The sequence below is a fragment of the Caloenas nicobarica genome, chromosome 1 (genome assembly GCF_036013445.1).
Source record: "Caloenas nicobarica isolate bCalNic1 chromosome 1, bCalNic1.hap1, whole genome shotgun sequence".
Classification (NCBI taxonomy): Eukaryota; Metazoa; Chordata; class Aves; order Columbiformes; family Columbidae; genus Caloenas; species Caloenas nicobarica.
In genome coordinates, this window is record NC_088245.1 from 201491290 (window position 1) to 201511312 (window position 20023).

At 38.5% G+C, this 20023-nt stretch overlaps 1 protein-coding gene across 1 annotated transcript in view; it reads right to left on the bottom strand.

Moving 5' to 3' along the window:
• The window catches only part of CNTN5 (contactin 5), a 361776-nt gene that overhangs the window by 48348 nt on the left and 293405 nt on the right, over positions 1-20023 (bottom strand). Inside the window, exon 14 of the mRNA XM_065645468.1 lies at positions 5225-5345. Coding sequence (XP_065501540.1) covers positions 5225-5345 — 121 coding nt within the window. The remainder of the gene's footprint in view (positions 1-5224; positions 5346-20023) is intronic.

A 20023-nucleotide genomic window follows, 5' to 3' on the forward strand; every position in this document is an offset into this window, starting at 1 on the left:
CCGGTCAGTGATATGTGGGAAAGGTTTATCCCACAGGGGTAAAAAGATGCTGGGACAGGAATTAGCAGGGCTCATTTGCAGGGCTTTAAACTAGATTTGAAGGGGGATGGGGTTGTAGCTGGGCTTGCATCAGTGGGGCAGCATGCTGGAATCCATAAAGACCGGGAGGCCCCCCAGGGCCCTAGGGTGAAATCGGTGTACTCGGCTCGCTCCCTGAAGTGCCTGTACACCAATGTGCGCAGCATGGGGAATAAGCAGGAGGAGTTAGAAACCTGCGTTCGGTCAGGGGATTATGATCTGGTGGCAATTACAGAGACATGGTGGGACAGCTCACATGACTGGAATGTGGTCATGGATGGCTATGCCCTTTTCAGGAAAGACAGGCCAGCCAGGCGAGGTGGTGGAGTTGCTCTTTACGTGAGAGAGCAACTACAATGTATAGAGTACTGTCCAGGTGCGGTTGAGGAGCGAGTTGAGAGTCTGTGGGTGAGAATTAAGGGGCAGGCTGGCAGGGGTGACACTGTTGTGGGTGTCTATTACAGGCCACCAGATCAGAGTGAGGGTGTTGATGAGGCCTTCTACGGGCAGCTGAGCGTGGCCTCACAGTCACAGGCTCTGGTTGTTATGGGGGATTTTAACTACCCTGATGTTTGCTGGAAGGACTACTCAGCCAGCCAGCCTCAGTCTAGGAGGTTCCTCCAGTGCATTGACGATAACTTTCTCATGCAAATGGTGGAGGAGCCGACTAGGAGAGGTGCGCTGCTGGATCTCGTCCTCGCTAACAAGGAGGGTCTGGTCGAAGCAGTAAAGGTGGGGGGCTGCCTTGGTTGCAGTGACCATGAGATGGTGGAGTTCAGAATCTCCTGTGGTGGGAGCAGAATACCGAGCAGAATTGCAACCCTGGACTTCAGCAGGGCCGACTTTGGCCTTTTCAAACAGTTGCTGGAGGGAATCCCGTGGGCAAGGCTGCTTGAAGGTAAAGGCGCCCAAGATAGTTGGTTAACATTCAGGGACTGCTTCTACCAAGCTCAAGATCAGTGCATCCCGACATGCAGGAAGTCAAGGAAGGGAGCCAGGAGACCTGCGTGGTTAAACAGGGAACTGCTGGGCAAACTCAAGTGGAAGAGGAGGGTTTACAAATCATGGAAGGAGGGGCTGGCCACTTGGGAAGAATATAAGGCTGTTGTCAGAGGATGTAGGGAGGCAACTAGGAAAGCGAAGGCCTCCTTAGAGTTAAACCTGGCGAGAGGGGTCAAGGACAACAGGAAGAGGTTCTTCAAATACATGGCAGATAAAACTAACACCAGAGGCAATGTAGGCCCACTGATGAACGGGGTGGGTGCCCTGGTGACAGAAGATACAGAGAAGGCAGAATTACTGAATGCCTTCTTTGTGTCTGTCTACTCTGCCGGAGGCTGTCCTGAGGAGCCCCGTACCCCTGAGGCCCCAGAGGAAGGCAGGGCAATGGAGGAGTCTGCCTCAGTTGATGAGGACTGGGTTAGGGAGCAATTAAGCAATCTGGACATCCATAAATCCATGGGTCCAGATGGGATGCACCCACGGGTGCTGAGGGAGCTGGCTGAAGTCATTGCTGGACCGCTCTCCATCATCTTTGCCAAGTCTTGGGAAACGGGAGAGGTGCCTGAGGACTGGAGGAAAGCAAATGTCACTCCGGTCTTCAAAAAGGGCAAGAAAGAGGACCCGGGCAACTATAGACCGGTCAGCCTCACCTCCATCCCTGGGAAAGTGATGGAACACCTTATCCTTGGTGCCATCTTAAGACATATCAAGGATAAGAGGGTCATCAGGGACAGTCAACATGGCTTCACCAAGGGGAAGTCGTGTTTGACCAACCTCATAGCCTTTTATGAAGACGTAACAAGGTGGATTGACGATGGCAGAGCAGTGGATGTGGTCTACCTTGACTTCAGCAAAGCATTTGACACCGTCTCCCACAGCATCCTCACGGCAAAACTGAGGAAGTGTGGACTGGATGATCGGGTAGTGAGGTGGACTGCAAACTGGCTGAAGGAGAGAAGCCAGAGAGTTGTGATCAATGGGGCGGAGTCTGGTTGGAGGCCTGTATCTAGTGGAGTGCCTCAAGGGTCAGTTCTGGGACCAATACTGTTCAATATATTCATCAATGACTTGGATGAGGGAATTGAGTGTACTATCAGCAAGTTTGCTGATGACACCAAGCTGGGAGGAGTGGCTGACACGCCAGAAGGCTGTGCTGCCATCCAGCGAGATCTGGACAGGCTGGAGAGTTGGGCGGGGAAAAATTTAATGAAATATAACAAGGGGAAATGTAGAGTCTTGCATCTGGGCAGGAACAACCCCAGGTTCCAGTACAGGTTGGGGAATGACCTATTAGAGAGCAGTGTAGGGGAAAGGGACCTGGGGGTCCTGGTGGACAGCAGGATGACCATGAGCCAGCACTGTGCCCTTGTGGCCAAGAAGGCCAATGGCATCCTGGGGTGTATTAGAAGGGGGGTGGTTAGTAGGTCCAGAGAGGTTCTCCTTCCCCTCTACTCCGCCCTGGTGAGACCTCATCTGGAATATTGTGTCCAGTTCTGGGCCCCTCAGTTCAAGAAGGACAGGGAACTGCTGGAGAGAGTCCAGCGCAGGGCCACGAAGATGATGAAGGGAGTGGAGCATCTCCCTTATGAGGAAAGGCTGAGGGAGCTGGGTCTCTTTAGCTTGGAGAAGAGGAGACTGAGGGGTGACCTCATCAATGTTTATAAATATATAAAGGGTGAGTGTCACGAGGATGGAGCCAGGCTCTTCTCGGTGACAACCAACAGTAAGACAAGGGGTAATGGGTTCAAGCTGGAACACAAGAGGTTCCACTTAAATGTGAGAAGAAACTTCTTCTCAGTGAGGGTGACAGAACACTGGAACAGGCTGCCCAGGGGGGTTGTGGATTCTCCTTCTCTGGAGACATTCAAAACCCGCCTGGACGCCTTCCTGTGTAACCTCACCTAGGGGTTCCTGCTCTGGCAGGGGGATTGGACTAGATGATCTTTCGAGGTCCCTTCCAATCCCTAACATTCTGTGATTCTGTGTGATTCTGTGTGCTGCAATTTGGGATCATCAGACAGTGTATAAACTGAGATAGGTGGAGAAAAAAGAGTTAGAGATATTGAAATGAAAACAAAATGCCTGTAACAGTATAAGGAGAGATATATTAGATTCACCTAAATATTTTAAATTTTTGAAATGCTGAAGTCTATAAAGAGTAATAATTAGCAACTTTGCACTGAGTGTGCACTGTTGACTAGCTTGAGACTGCTGAAATAACTCTTTCATAACCCATGCCAAGATTAAAATAACATTTTCTGCAATACAAAACTAAATCATCCTACATTTTTGGTGAAAGCAATACTGACACTGTAGGATCTTACTGCCCTAACTTGCATATTTTATAGGTATCTTAAAGGAAATTAACTACATCAGCAAACCAACTATATCCTATAAATTAATGAAAACTGAATTTTCCATGAGGACAAAAGCAGCTACACAGTATAAAATATTTTATGAAATTGATCATATAATTATTCAATCATAGAAACAAGAAAAGAAGAACATTGTAAGCAAAGTATATTTGAATTTAAAATCCATTATAAAGCAGTCGTAGTTTTCACTCTATCAGCAAGGTGGCATGGTAATGAGACACCCACATACATACATTCTGATACTGCTTACGATGCCCTTTATTTTCATCTCAAATCTCTTCCTCAGAGAAGCATTTATTTCCTACATAAGATTCAATAAACTCATTTACATAACTGGTATTCTTAAAAAAATAATTTGGTAGCCAGTCTGCAGTGTCCTAGATAGTAGTAAGCTAAGTGATTTTTGTCACTTAATAAGATCAATGGAATTAAATTGGAGATCACCTTGCCTATCCATAGAGCCTTCGGTTCTTGTCTGAGAGCAGGAAATGTAATGCATAAAGTCTTGTGTAACCCAAAAGGATGACTCAGGTTTCATATGGCAGCTAAAATGGAGTTGTATGTCTGTGTTGAGGCAACCGAATACCATCATCCCAGTAGTGCCACAGCTCATAGAAATCTGATGGTCCTCAAGTGATCTAATGGAAATGTTTAACAGCTACTTTCATCAAAATGTGAAGAGCCTTGCAGTCAATTAGAAACATTCTTTAAGCATATATTTGTCTTTAAAGTGATGGATATGAACATATACAATCTAAAGAAGTGTTGGAATGTGTTAGAACAAATATTTTTGAAATATTATAATCTCTACATAGTTTTGATTTTATTTTTTTTTATCTGAAGTTTTGCAAATGTTGATAAAATATCTGCCTTGATTTATTCTTTCAAAAACGTAAAATCCACAGTAAAGCTACCCAGCTGTTCTACCTAACAGGGATACATCTATCTTGACAGAGCCGGACCCACCAGTTGTAATGCCAGCAAGTGGACTGTAAATCCTCAAGTCCCATCAGGCACTGAACATACGTGTGCACACATACAAGTACCACAGAATGCAGAGATACTCTGCTTCACGGAATGCACAGATGGTGCTAACATCCTGATTCACTGTAAGCTGCTTGGTGTCCTAGATATTATCAGGTATCCTGCAGGACAATGACTCTGTGTTCCTGCGCATAATCAGGGACGTTAAATTACAGGTAAAGCAACTCAACAGATTACAGGACTGGGTCTAAATAAAGATGTAGCCAAAATTTGGTGGTGACAACTCCACGTATGAAAAAAAAAACAAAATCCCTGTCATATTAGGGGGCTTTTGGTCCATTGTTCTTACCTAGCATTTTACAAAACTCTGCAGGGTCCCTCCTCTTAGGAAGTACATGAATATTCCTAAAACATTAAACCTGAGGGAATAGCTTGACCATAGCATGAAATGGAAAGTATCACATAAAGAGCACAGAACTCATCATACTTACCTTACAGAGGCCCGTGAATGCTAATTGTCTACATTTTAACTAATATAGTATACCTTTTGTGATATTACCTCTCTTAAGACTGTCCATTAACCAACTGTCTTTTTTTTTTCTCATTGCCATTTCTGCATGAGAGTTTGTGGTGAAACTTCTTTCAGCAACAGAAAGTTAATCACAAATAGTATAAAATCTAAAGAATAATGCAAAGTGCTGATGTCCCTGATGCTCACATATTTAAATTCCATGGTACAATAATTTCTAGTGACTGTGTTTTCGTTACACTGCGAGCACACTCACCCCTAACAAGCAGCTCCGTCTCATCCGACACGGTGTCCGCTGCGGTCTGGACCCTGCAGCCGTATCTCCCAGCGTGCATCAGGAGGATGTTCCTGATCATTAGATCTGCAGAGGACGCTTGCTGAAACAGGGATGAAGTGCCAGTTAAACTTCAGTAAATCTGTGTTCAAGGTAGTTCACGAGGGTGTTTTGTACAGTGTGATAAACTCATGATTGCATCTTTTATCTTACAACATTTGTGTGCCCTAATATACTCTTTTGAGGATTATCAGAACACTGCATTTATGCAATTATTAATAGGGATTAAAGAAGAGGATTTCAGGTTTTTAATAACTTTGACTTTGCTTAAATCACACGGTGCATATTTGCATGCTCAAAGAAAATTATTCTAACCTAGCACAAAGAAATTCATTATGGAGATAAACAGAAATATTTCATATGCAATCCTTGGTATCAAAAATTCATCTTAGAAATGAAGGGCTAGTTCTTCCTCTTCTTCTTCCCTACGATGCAATGACATTTTGAGTACGCCTTGCTACTGTAATGAAATTAAGATAACTTGAAAGATAATATTGATTGTTTTCTATTAACATAGAGAAAATTAACACTAAATATGATTGAGGAAATATGAACAGATTCTCATTTTTTTCTGTTGAAATCTGAGCATATATAAATCTGAAATATTCAATTTCTGAATGAGTATACACAGATAACCAGTTCAAATTTTTAGTTTTATTATTCTAGCCAACAGAAATTACAATGTCTCAAAATTAGGAGCAAGAAAGAGAAAACTGGAAAGTTGAACAGCCTTTTGGAGAATAAATAACTTTTGCTGAGAATCCCTGTATTATTTCATAAATTCATAGAATCATAGAAAGGTTTAGGTTGAAGGGAACCTTAAATATCACCTAGTTCCCGCCTCCCTCCCATATGCAGGGACACCTTCCACTAGACCAGGTTGCTCAAACCTCCATCCAATCTGGCCTTGAACGCTTCCAGGGATGGGGCACCCACAACTTCTCTGGGAAACTTGCTCCAGTGCTTCAGCACCTTCATAGTGAAGAATTTCTTCTTATATCTAATCTAAATCTACCCTCTTTCAGTTTAAAGCCATTACCCCTTGTCCTATCACTACTTGCAATTATAAACAGTCCCTCTCCAGCTTTCTTGTAGATCCCCTTTAGGTACTGGACAGCTGTTATAAGGTCTCTGCAGAGCCTTCTCCAGGCTAAACAACTGCTACTCTCTCAGCCTGTCTTCATAGGAGACGTGTTCCAGCCCTCTGACCATCTTTGTGGCCTCCTCTGGACACACTCCAACAGGTCCATGTCCTTCTTATGTTGGACACAGTACTCCAGATGGGGTCTGTAGCAGGGCAGAACCACCTCCCTCGTCCTCCTTGTGTTTTGATGCAGTGCAGCCCAGGATGTGGCTGGCTTTCTGGGCTGTGAGAATACGTTTTCAGGTCATGTTGAGCTTCTCATCAACCAATATACCCAAGTCCTTCTCCTCAGGGCTGCTCTCAATTCATTCTCTGGTTCAAGCAATAATATTAAATTTTATGTGTCCAAAATCACGGTTGTATCCAAATTTACTGGAGTCAATAAATGTTGCTCTATCAGATTTAGTGAGGCCAAGTCCCTAGATATTGTTGATTTAATATAGTCACTACTCAGGGAAAGAATAGGTAAGTGTGAACAAAATTCACCCTGACCACATGGATTAGCAATTGAAGTTTACTTTCTCAAGTCTGTGTCCCAAAAATGCTTGCAAAGTTTTGATTCAATATAAGTACCAGCAAATTTAGCAAGTTACCATAAATAGTTTTGTTCCTTTCAAAGCATTTTATTCTTTTAACAGTCAAATGGAAATAATTATACCATATTAACTGAGGATAGGCAAAATGTTCTGCAAATATCTCTGAATATCCTTACCACTGCTACTTTGTATTGTATGTGAACCTAACATGCTAAGGTTTTTCAACATTAATGTAGAGTTTGTATAATATTATGTTATGGTTGCATATAATTAATTTTTTTGATATAATTAGGTAATATATAATATACAATTATTACACTTATTAAATGTATCATGTATAATGCCTAAACAATATCATTTATAATACATTGAACAATAACGCAAAAATTATAATCTATAATTATATGTAATATATTGTTATATTATATAAACCACAATTATATTATTCCACTATTTGCTATTGTGTTATCTAGAGTTTATAGAATACTGTGTATATAAAAAGATATTAAAATATATTATATCATGTGTAGTACATTTTATACAATAATATATGACATGATATAATGTAACGCAGTAAATGTAATACCATATGGTATGAAACATTACATATTTTAATACTAAATTACATTTAGCATACATTATATATTAGATATTGCATACTAAGAATTGATTACTATATAGCTAATATAATAGCATAATTAATCTAATCTAATCTAATCTAATCTAATCTAATCTAAATATACTACTCTATATTATATATTATATACAAGTGTTTTTATGCACCTTCTTGGTGTTTCACTTTAAAAAAACATTTACTCAGTATAGGCATTTCCCTGCTCAGATTTTGTTTACTAACCAAGCAAAGATTGACAGTCTTTCCTTGCATGGCATGTTACCTGTGTCATAATACTCCTGTGCAGTGGTTCTAATTTGGGTCATTCTGGTCATGAATTAGTAGAATTGTACCCTGTATTCAGAACGAAGTCTTACTAGGGGTGTGCATGTTGATACTTTTCAAGCTGTGCTGGAAACATTTCACTGACTTCACCTAGATTCATATTTGCCTGTATTTTTGGCATATATTTATTCTGTGCTCAGGTAGTTGCACTCAGATCATTATCCTTCTCCATTATTTGCAAGTTATGAGCACCTACTTTATAACCAGTCATCCATATATGCATGACCTTGTGTTTTTCTTATCTATTCCGATGTGTTATTTTCATCATCTCCTATACTGATAATATGTTCAATTTTGTACCACACGATTGTCATTTGCATACTTTTCTCTCTTATGCCAAGGTCATTAAAGACAAGATGAAGTAAGATTGGTTTCAAGATCCAGTCTTCTATAATTCAGTTTTTTCTTTCTAGGCAGAAGAATTCCTTTTCAGCACACCTTGGCACAGCTTCTTCAGCCAATCTTTTCTTCATTTGCATTTTTGGAACTGAATTTGTCATAATTTTCCATGTAGCACTAAGCCAAAATCTTTACTGGAGCATATTCGCATGAAAAGAAGGAAAAGAGATGGGGGACATCAAGGTTGCCATTGAGACCAGAGTGAATGTGGCCATGATCTATAGTTTAATAACCCTGTAGACCTGAGAGTGTGAATACAATAGTAGTGTTTTGCCTTCTGAAGTGGCCTCAATTAATGATGTTGCTGGAGGGAAGATACTCAGACCAGTCAGGCCATAATGCAATTCTTATATTCTTGCTGTGGCATGTCAGAAATCACAGCAGTGGAAAAGAATATCTGAGTACTCTGCAGCTCTAAATGAAAAAGAAGAGCACACACTCCTACTAGGAGTCAACTTCAGTACACAAATTTTTTAAGTTGTCTAGCACAACAGCATTTACTTGCTATTGACACATGGGTTGCTCAAGATGATTAGTGATTCTAGTAAAAAGCTGTAGCTATTAGAAGGATAAGACCAGAATCAGTCCACGTTTGTCCTCTCTTGAGGGTAATTTACCTTTAATGTGTGTTTGTTGTTAAGTGGGAGGAAAGAATAATGGATAGCAACTGTCTGTTTTTGTCACTCAGGAGCTGTTAAAAATCTTTGCTGTCACTCTAACTTCCAGAGAGTTCATGACTGTGTGAATCCTAATATTCTTATCAGGAAAAGTATATGTATTTCATCTGCACACCTGTGTAACTGGACAGGCAAGCAGCAATTGAAAGAATGATCGCTGTAAGTAGAGAGCAGTGCAGTGCAATAGATCCCCATGAAACACTTACTTTTATTACAGCATAAAAGGATGCGCAGCCAGGATTGCTTAGGATGTGCGAGTGGAAATAAATTAAACTCACTGTGTTTAATACAGATGGATGTATACTTGGACATTAGATTCTTGATCATGGGAAATAATGAGATATTTTAGCTTCCATTTAGATAAGCAGGAGTTACGTTTGGCCAGGACCTCTAAAATATCATATTATTTGCTGTTCAGTGGTATTTATAAACTGGTCTTCATGAATTTTACAGACTCTTCCAAGCCTTGGAGAACAGATTATTTTATTTATCAATTTATCCTATAATGAGAAGTTCAAGACCACAAAATGGCCTAGAGGTGTTAAACAGATGTTCTGGCCTTCCAAATCTTAAGAAAATCTCTGCACCATGTCATTGAAGCTTCTGTTGAGCAATTACAATCCAGTTAAAAAAAACCTGCTTAGCGGGAAAGCAGCAGAGAATCCATTACAAAAAACATCTAAGGTAAAAAAACTTTGCCTTCTGCTTTCAGTCTTCTCTCAGTGGAAAAAGCATAATGCTTCAGCAAAAGCAAAGACATTCCCTCTCCTTTGAGTAAGAAAAAAACTGGGTGACATGGATGCAAACTCTAGAAAGAACTCTCATCTGGACTAACACAAGTTAGAACAGTCTGATGTGTCAGCAACCACGTTATCCCAATATCATTGAAAGCTGAAATTAGTGGTGTTTAAGTTTATCTACATATAAATTTTCATTTTACTAAGTGCACATTTTTAAAAGCTGGGTTTTATTCCACTTATTTTATGGTCTTTCGTGACAGTGCATATTTTGCAATAAGTGTACTATTTAAAAGTAGCACTTTATTAGAAAAATCTATATTCCTCGGTGTTCTGAATATCATATATTACCCATTCAGCCAAGTATTGAAAGTATTTATATTTGTTCAGTATAAACTTCTACTGTATGGAATGTATCTTTTACTTTACAACAGCTAAGGCTTGGAAAAAAACCAAAGCAAAGCAAACCAAAGCAAACCAAAGCAAACCAAAACAAACTAAAGCAAAGCAAAGCAAACCAAACCAAACCATAGGTTTAACAGCCAACTTCTGATTATTTTAAGGAAAACTAAATGTAATCTTCAAGGTCAGCATCAACTATGGGCCTTCTGTAACACTGAACACAGTCCTGGTCTTCATTAAGCAGAGAATAAATAATAATACAGTTATCGGTGCTATTTGTCATGACTAACAGTTCTCTCTAGGACAACAAATAATTGTATAACTCACTATATGCTCCCAAGTATCCCATTCATCAGGTTCTGGGCAGCTCCAGTGCTGAGTGTTATGCCAATCTATTGTTCTCTGTGCTCCAGTGTGGCACGTTATCTGAGGCCATATTTAGGTCTGCAATGTATCTAATTAGCTTTACCTGTAAGGTGTTGCATGAAGTAATTTTTCACAAGAATTGGTGCCACCTATACATAACATCTGCTTTTGATGTGGACATACTTCCCCAAACTACTCCAAGGAGCATGCAATATGCATGCTTTGCTCAATGGGAATTACCTTGGTGGATTTGTCTGTTGCATGCTTGCCCTAATGTGGGGGATTTGCAGAGGGATAAAAAAAAAGCCAGCTTGCAGAGAACTTATTGTTGGTGAATTAATACTTCTTTAGACATCCCATATCCCCACAGAGAAGAAGTTGTATGTGGATTTTTTCCTTTCCATTTCAGAAATCCTAAGAGGCTATGAGTTGCTTTGCAGTAAAATAACTTTTACACGTGGTTCTTCAAGTGAAGAGAATTACACTTATTCTTCCTGTGAGAGTGAGTTCATTATCTTGAGCCAGTTGCTCGGAAACCTCCCTGTTAATCTGTCCATTCATTTGCTGAGTTTTTTTCTCTAAACCAAGGTGGTTCATTCAATATCCAACCTTTTCTTTTGGAGGCTTTGCACAAGAACAATCTATAATCTGCCTGCACTTGAAATGGAGCTCACAGTTACACAATGGAGCACTTTTTAAACATCTAGTAAGTCTCTTGTTTACTTCCGCCTGCCTCTTCCATGGAAGAATTAAGTGTTGGTTTGATTATTACACAGTTTATCACGTGTTCAAACTACAGAAATATGTGGAAAATAGATATGAAACACACGAACCCTAAATGTTTCTCTTGTTATTATACCAATCCTAGCTTTCATTTAATCTATTTCTGATGCTGCTCATTTTCCACATTGATCGTCATACTTCCACACTCCAACTGCAGTTCTGTGAATGTAGCTCCGATTTATCTTGAAAGAAAGATAAAAAGGCAAGGAAGTTCAAAATACTGGGTAGTCAATATAAATTATCCGGCAACTTGCAGCTCTCAGCTTCTGTGCTGCCAAGTCCTGGGGTCTATAAAGGCTGTCTATTTTTGTACCAAAGATTCAGGCTGGGAACCCAACCTGGACAACCTGCAGTGAAAATTGTCTCTCTGCTTGGGAAGAATATGTCTAAAAAAGTTAGTAAGACTATTATAAATGATCATGATCCAAGAAAAGCTTAAATCAATGGGGAAAAAGAGTGGTCAAACACTGACTGCCATTGCAGGAAATTTTTTATTATGAAAGCCTAAGGGGTGTTTGAGTCATTTCTTTACTATGGCTACAGGGGTTTATCAAGGCTACCTTGCTCTCACCTAAATATCTTGACAGTAAGAGGTGAAGATGCTGTCCTACAAAGTAGTTTCTATACAGAAGAGACTGCTTGAGAGGTACAAAAGTCTTGAAAAGTACTTAAACATTTTGTAAGTTCATATTCTGTATAATCTGAGAACAGTAAAACAATGGTATACAATTAAATAAGACTGAGATTTAATCCTAAACAAGAATGACCTGGTCGTCAATGCCATCTTATTCAGCTTAAATGTCTATTTAAAATATATGGTTGTTTTTACAGATAACACAAAAGTTAGGTGAATTCCTGACTCATACATTATTTGATTTAGCAAAATAACCTTTATTAATGAAATTCAGTCAAATTAAATTGAAAAATGAATTTACAGTTGAATCTTGACTGTTTGACATATTTGATTAGCAATGGAGTTTATTCCTGATGAATTTATCTGAAGCAAACTAATGATCTTACAGAATAAACTCATGGCAATGTTCTCTTTGTACCATCAACAGTAAGTGCAAAACAGCGATATAATGAAGTTTTATTAAATTATGCTGACAATCTATATGTGCATTATGATGGATTGTTGGCTTCAGGCCAACGTCTGTTCATAATACATTTAGGACAATTTAAGTGCCATTTCATGCAAATTCTCAGGTTTGAACACATCAAACACTTGCCTGTTTACTGCTTATGATGTTTACAAATTGCAAATATTTAATCTGTTAAGAAGCAGCATATTTCTTTGTTGATATAGTGATAACAGAAATTTATATTCTGAGTTGTGTCTTTTAATCATATAAGCACATTTGGAACAAAGAAGATGGAATTATTGTCATTGGTTTTGTTGTGATTAATAGTATGTGGCAGCATAATAATGGTGGTATAGTAATATCCAGGCTAATGCAGGTTGACTGAGGGATGGCTGATTATACAAAGATTGCATTTTCTTCATCTATAAGAAGTAAAAACAAATAGTTTTCAAGATTTTAAAATTTGTGGATCCATACATGTTATGCAGGGGAGGTGTGGAGCATTCCAGCTGCAGTATTTTTTGGCAGTTTGCGTAAAGAAAGGAAGAATAATGAAAACAGTTGTTTGAGGTGAGCACTGGTGGTTAGGACCAGATGCCAGAGAGTGTTGGGGTGTTGGGAGTGGATAGGGAGGACCCTAAAGTGCAGCTTGAATTGCTACAAATGGGTCTGATTCATTTCATTGAGAGAAGGCAGAGGAAGAGATGAAGTTAAATGACTATCAGATGTCAGGTAATATGTCATGTACTGGAGCAGTTTTGTGAAATCTAGGTATAAACAAAAACATAGAGAAAGTATTGAAAATGGGAAGGAATGAGAAAAAAAAGATGTGTTATGAAATGGCAAGCTTCAGGATAGAAAGGCCCACTACACTCACATTGCTAAATTAATGTTCTGTACCTGAGTTGTTATTATTAGGAGAAAAAGTGAAGAAAATACCAAATAATAACCTGTGTTACTGCTTAAATATGCAGAAAGCAGGAGAAAGACAGCATGGAGCTACACATTTGAGTGGAAGGATGGTGATAGTGATGGATGAAGATGACAGAAATGAAAACAAAACCCATCTGGGACAAGTGTGCCACTTTGAGAAGACATCAAAATGGGAAGTATGAAGAGCAGGCATGTGATTGGGATTTCATTAGTGTGCTGCATGAAGAGTGTTGTGACGGTCTTACGTGAACAGAGATTTATTAGCAGGGTCCATAGATGATGGCATACATCAACTCTAGCAAAGAAAGCTATCTAGGTGAGGAATAAAAAAGGCAATGAGGAGAGAAAGAAAGAGAAAAGGAAAATGGAAAACTCTTCCTGATGGTCAGCCAGAAAGAGTATTCTCACTTTGATACTCTCTCCAGTGCAGTAGGTGGCAATGAGGAAGATTATGATTATTATTTTTTTCCTATTTTTTCCCTAGTATTGTAACCTTTTCTTTGGAACCTACTGTGGCAGATGCGCTCGACCCCCCCCAGCCAAACCAGCAGCAGTTTGGTCCAGGCTCCAGAGGAGGTAAAGGCCTGAGCTGCAGCCAGGCCAAGAACTGCTTTTGGGAAACCCACAAGGAAGCAGAACGGCACACTGAACGACGATAAGTTGTGGGTGCAGGGAGCCTCGTGCAGACCTTTCCCACTGTATGCGATTTGACTACGAGTCAACCACTTTATTCTATAAATACCACAGCCCAGATGAGCCTACTTTGAGCTCTCTCTGCTAAATAAGTGAGCTGTATGGTGATGATTTTACTACTCAAAGGTCAGTGGATAAACCCAATTTAAGTTTCATATCAATCATTTAGCTTAAGTGCATACTAAACATAGTGAATCATGTATACTCTCTGCTTCATGTTACTTAGTAAGCTGGATTTGCTGAAATCTTAAGATGTAAAGTTCTGCTCATATTTACCAAAAGCAACTACAAACTACACTGAACACTTGCAAGATAAGGCCTGTTTTACACTTCGCTGAGAAGAAAAGGACTTATTCAGGCAAAACAGCACCTGCAAGGCTATAGACTATAAACAATATCTACAGCTAAACAAAACAAAGGCACGCATGAGATCAGTGAAAAAGATCCAATGAGAAGCAAGCAGACCCCAAACTGAAATATTGCTATTGGACTGAATCATGGTATGAATGGTCTGTAAATATAAAAAGTCTATGGTTTTCTATATTTAGGTTGAAAATCTGTGCAGGTGCCCAGCTTGAGACAGCTCTCCTGCTATTCTACTTCATTAACTGTTTTTTAAATTTTATTTCTGAGAATTTCGTTTCCTGAAAGTTTGCACTGTGAACGGTTATCAAGCCTTGCCTGAAAGTTCGCTTCCAGAGTTCTAAAATACAGACTCTGGAGTAAACGGTTATCAGGGAGGGAAGACACCTGAAAGTTTTCTTGGTGAACAGGTATCAAGCTCCTGGAGACAAGGTAAGCAGTGTTCGGCTTGGCATATTTCCTCCATGCAGTAAATAATAGAGTGAACCTGCCACCGAACTCTTTTAAGTCATGCTTTTCTTTGAGAAATCTAAACATCGTTCTGCAGTAAGCAGAATCCTAAATCACTCCCCCAGGACACCTACTTGAACTTCCTATATGGTAATGTTGATTGGAATATGTAAATTAAGAGCAGTTGTTTCACAGTGATGGATTATTAAGCTTCTGAGCACGTATATTGTTGGATAATATTTATTAAGTATTTACACAACAATTATCTGCTTCACTTCACACTGTGGTTTTGTGTACAAAACAAGAGACAAAGAAAGGGGGCAGGTAGAAGGACTGAGTTTCAGGCCAGTGGGAGCTTCTTTCCATGAGACCCTACCAGACCAACATGATTGGGGTTTGCAGGTGCAAGGCCACAAGAACAAAACCAGATCAGCAGTGCAAGAACTGCAAGGGAGAAACACTGCCAGGACAACTCTGGAAAATGCTGCCACAACAGCTCTGGAGAAAGACTGCAGAGCTGCAAGTGCAAAATAAGCAGCAGAGCTGCAAACGAAGGCCGGAGCATTAAGAAACCTGATATTGATCAGGTGTCCAAACAATGTCCTGTGCTGTGATAACCCAGATTAACACTGTGCTGAGCAGTTAAATGACCCAGCAGCTGCAAGTAAACGGGAAGGAATGGACTGTCATGAAATATCTTTTATTTACCCCAAGATTTTTCTCTTTATAATGCTGCTTGTAAAGAAGGGAAGGTACCAAATATCTTAATAGAATAAGCCAGTGTAATTATCTGACTGTATTTCATGACTTTTTTATTACAATCATTTTTCATAGTAATTGGTATTCAGGAATGTTAATAGACTCATATTTTCCAAAATGCTCAGTTTTATACCTTCTCCAAAGTAAAATTAAATAGAAGAGATATTATTTATCATCTCTCTTCCTTACTCTTTATTCATAGCCAAAGCCACAAGCACTTGGGCACACCAAGTTATGTACTTGTTTGGTTCTAGGAAATGTGAGTGTCCTGTTCTAATGCAGCATGCAAGTATGTCTAAAAATTCAATCAGTTCACTGGGACTATTTATATCTTGCAAGCAACACATGGTAAAGTGCATTATTAGACTATAGCCTTCATTGTGTTCAGATTTTGGGTTGTAGTTACCACACATAAACCACACATTTCCAAGATTTTTGTACCAGAAATCCTCATTCCATTTTGTACCCTCTCTAGTTTGCAAGAAATTTGTATTACCAAAAGACAAGATAAATATTTTATTTTGAAACTGCTCCTAATCACACAAGTATTTAACTGCTGTAGCGTGACAAATGGGCAAAACCTGTTAATGAGCATAAGGCTGAAATATCTGGAGATTTCAGTTGACAGTAACGGCTGTGTTCAGCCTCTTTCATCAGCAGGAAAATATTGCGACAAACAGTGAAACAAATTGATAGCAATGAGGTTGATACAGCAGCATTAACCTGAACAGAAATTCTCTGTGCATAGAGCACATATCTTCTCCAAGACTTTTGACAACTATTGCAGTTTTCCTCACTGTTGGGAGGAGGGAGGATATTAAATAAAACCCCTATTTAAATGGCCTTGTTTGGTTTTATGTCCAATAAAGAGGAAAGGCATTATTATTAACAACCTGCTGTTTTAATTGATTCCATGTAGTGCAGAACTTAGTGCTGCCTATTTAGGAAATCTTTAGGGAATTTTAATCTTAAGTTCTAAAATATTATTAAAGTACTACAACAAACTAAGGAGACACTTGAAAATTTAAGGGACGGTAGAAAGTTATGGTCTCCCACAGGTTCTAGGTTATCAGATTGAAGTCTCCAGTGCTAGACAGTAGTTAATGTATTGTCTAGTCTGTATCTGCTGGCCTTTTCTAAGCGAAACAGTAGATTTCAATTCACTTCCGTGTGAACCGCTGTAAAATATAACACGACAAGTTGTGCTTATTGCTTCCCATAGTGGCAGTTTCAATTAAGATCAAAGACCAAGAAGATATTGAGACTAAATCACTTTCCTGAGTCTGAAAGATACTCATGCAGGTCAAGGTGAGGGACATTAAGAGCAATGCTACTGCTTACCAGACTGTGGATAACCACAATAAATCATTTTGCTTGGCTGCCATAAAACCAGTATCAGCTTTCAAACACAGAGTTGGAATGACGATAGCTGGATGAACATCTACTCACAAAGTCAAAAGTCTTTAGCTAGAAAAGGGAAACCTCCAGGACAAAATTAAGGTCAGTGGATATCTTTGAAAAGAAAATTCTGAATAGAATTTTGAACAAAACTTCAGGATTTGGCACAAAGGACAGAAAACCAAAGTTACCCTAATAAAAGCTAGCGTGTCTATATTTACTGTGCTCAAGTGCCCACTGGTGTTGTGAGAAGGAAATCTTGGCAATTCAGACTTTCATGCAAAATTGTTTCGATTAATTACACAAACTACACCTCATGAACCCTAAAATGTTATTGTGTGTTTTGGTAGACAAAGTAAGACTTTACTAATGACTAAGGATTCTGGGTATATGTAACCTCTTGCATTATTGTTCTGCTACCAAGTGTACCATGTTTTGCATACACAACATTTGGGATGTTTTCCTTACCTAGAGTGCAGTCTGCAGCTATCACTCCAGTGGAGTTTGATCTCTTTTCCTTAATATTGCCTTCATGCACAGCTTTGTTCAACTTGACGTGCTTACCACACTTATCCTTTCTCTAGGCAAGTCCCTGAAGCACCTAAATTGCTATAGGTGCTAAATCCTTCATAGTTCAGTAAATAACTGCAAACCCATCTTCAATTTGTATAAAAATTAGTTGTTAGTATGAAAGATGTTAACACTTTTTTTTGCTTGGTTTTGTTTTGTTTTTTAGAAAAGCTGCAGATATAATTTAAAAACAAGCAGAGCATTATTAAGGGAATATTTTCCTTTTAATTGTAATTGCTAGGGAAAATGCAATGTTAGCAAGTGGAATTTTATCTACAACTCAAATAAGTGTTACTTTGGTGATAGCTATTATAACACTACATTAAGCATCAGAATGTTCATCACACTTGGCACCTGGGTCTGCCACAGTGAAAGGATGAGCAATGCAGCCAGTGGTGAGAGGTTGACAATGCTTTTGTTATTAATGAAACCCATCCAAATTATGTTCAGTTTTTCAGGCTTTCAAATAAATAAACAAAACCCAAACAAATCTGAACATTTTTTTATCTGATGAAGTATCAGTGTGGGCAAAACAAAATTGATGTATAATTCTATAACTTCATGCACACAAAGGATATTTTTCTTAAATAGACTTCATTAAAAGGCATTTTGTTGAGGATCGATTCATGCAATTTATAAAATAATTCATTCAGAAATGTAAAATAAGGGATATAGATTGAATTCTATCAGATTTTAAGTTTTCTTTGAGTTCCTTTTTTTCTGCATTCTTAAACCTGTGTCTTTATCACACTGTATATCACTCCTTTGAAACCGGATAAATTAAAGGAGATTACATGGTAGGAAAAACAGAAGAGTTTTAATTTATCTTGCTTTCCTCTCATATCTGGTCATGCTTTAGATTTTAACAAAGTAAAGAAAAACATTTTCATCCTTGTGATTAATTTCAGATGCTTCTGTGGTTAACAGAAATGATATTGAGATATAATTGAAAACATTCCACAAATTAGTAGTTATGTGAATTATAGAGTTTTTGTATCAAAACACACACACAAAAACACTCTGCTGTATTGCCACAATCACTACTTTTGAATTTTTCATCTCTCAGCTGATTCATCTTAACTTCTGGACAATACAAAAACCAAGATATGCCTTTTGGTCAATGAAGATCTACATATATTTTTACTACTACTTTCAAAGAGGGAGAACAATGTGTCATATTTTGTTTCAAACAGCATTCAGAAAATTTCAGTGAGGATTCTTCTAGTGGGGTCATATTTTGGTACCTGTATTCTGAAAAGCAGTGCTCCTCCACTGCCATTCTGCCTGTAATGTATATTTTCAGCCTGCTTCCAGTTGATACAAGCCTACTCTTCCATTGTCTTTTTAGCGGAAAAACCAGAAAATAAATATCTTTACGTTAAAATGAGTTAGGTATGCAAGTAAATGAAGCATAGCTTGACTATCTCTTGTGTAAGCAATCTTGTAAAAGTAAATGAAGCTAGCCCAGTCTAAAAATATCAGGGACTGATGCTTCATTACGGTACTTCTTTGGAGTTGCATAGTATTTCACTATTTCAACAGTGGTTTAGCAAGTGACAAGATCTAATTCTGTAATATTTTGCAAAATATGCAGTGCCTTTTTTTCAACTTGATTTTATTTTCTGATCAACTGAAGTGTGCTATTTATTAAAAAAATATATGTTTTAGAACTTGTGTGCCTCCGAAAAGAAAGATGCCAGATTTTCACTTAATAACTACCTTTTCCTTTTGTCCACTTAGTCATTTAGACACTGAACATTGACTCCAATATGAGTGACTAATACTATTTTTGCTGAGTAAAGTAGCAGTGACTTTAGTAACCCAGTGAGAAGGAAGTAATAAACTCATACTAAAATATCTGGTTAAATCTACTAGGTTTTGGCAAAATTTTAGTAATGTCAGGACAATAAAAGGAATCAGTAATTTCAGTGAGTTTTGCATGAAAATTTGTCTGAAAATAGTTCCAGCATGTCATCTCCTCGGTTTTCACTTTGAATGACCCTTACTTCTATAAATTCGAGAGCTTTTATCTTAGAAATGAAATTACTGAAGAATTCTTGTTGAAAGATCTACAAAATCCTGTTTTCATTAAAGAAAAAAAAAGAAATTACATTAAATTAGCTTTACTTTGGTAGGAGAAATGACTTTGGAAATTTCCTAATCTGAAGATTATTCTCAGTGATGAAAAATTCCCTTCAGCACAGAAGATGTTGAAACGCACTGAAGGAACAATGTAACACATTTGAGATTTTACATTTTTGGAAATGACTTCAAGTTAAATTGTAGTCATAGGATGCTATTTTGATTCAAAGAATGTTTTAACTTTGAAGTTAAAAAACAAAACCAACCAACAACAACAACAAAACCAAACCACCACACCACCACCACCACCAAACACAAAAAACCCCAAACAAACAAACAAACAAACAAACAAAAACCAAAACAAAGCAAAAAAGCACATCCCCCCCGCC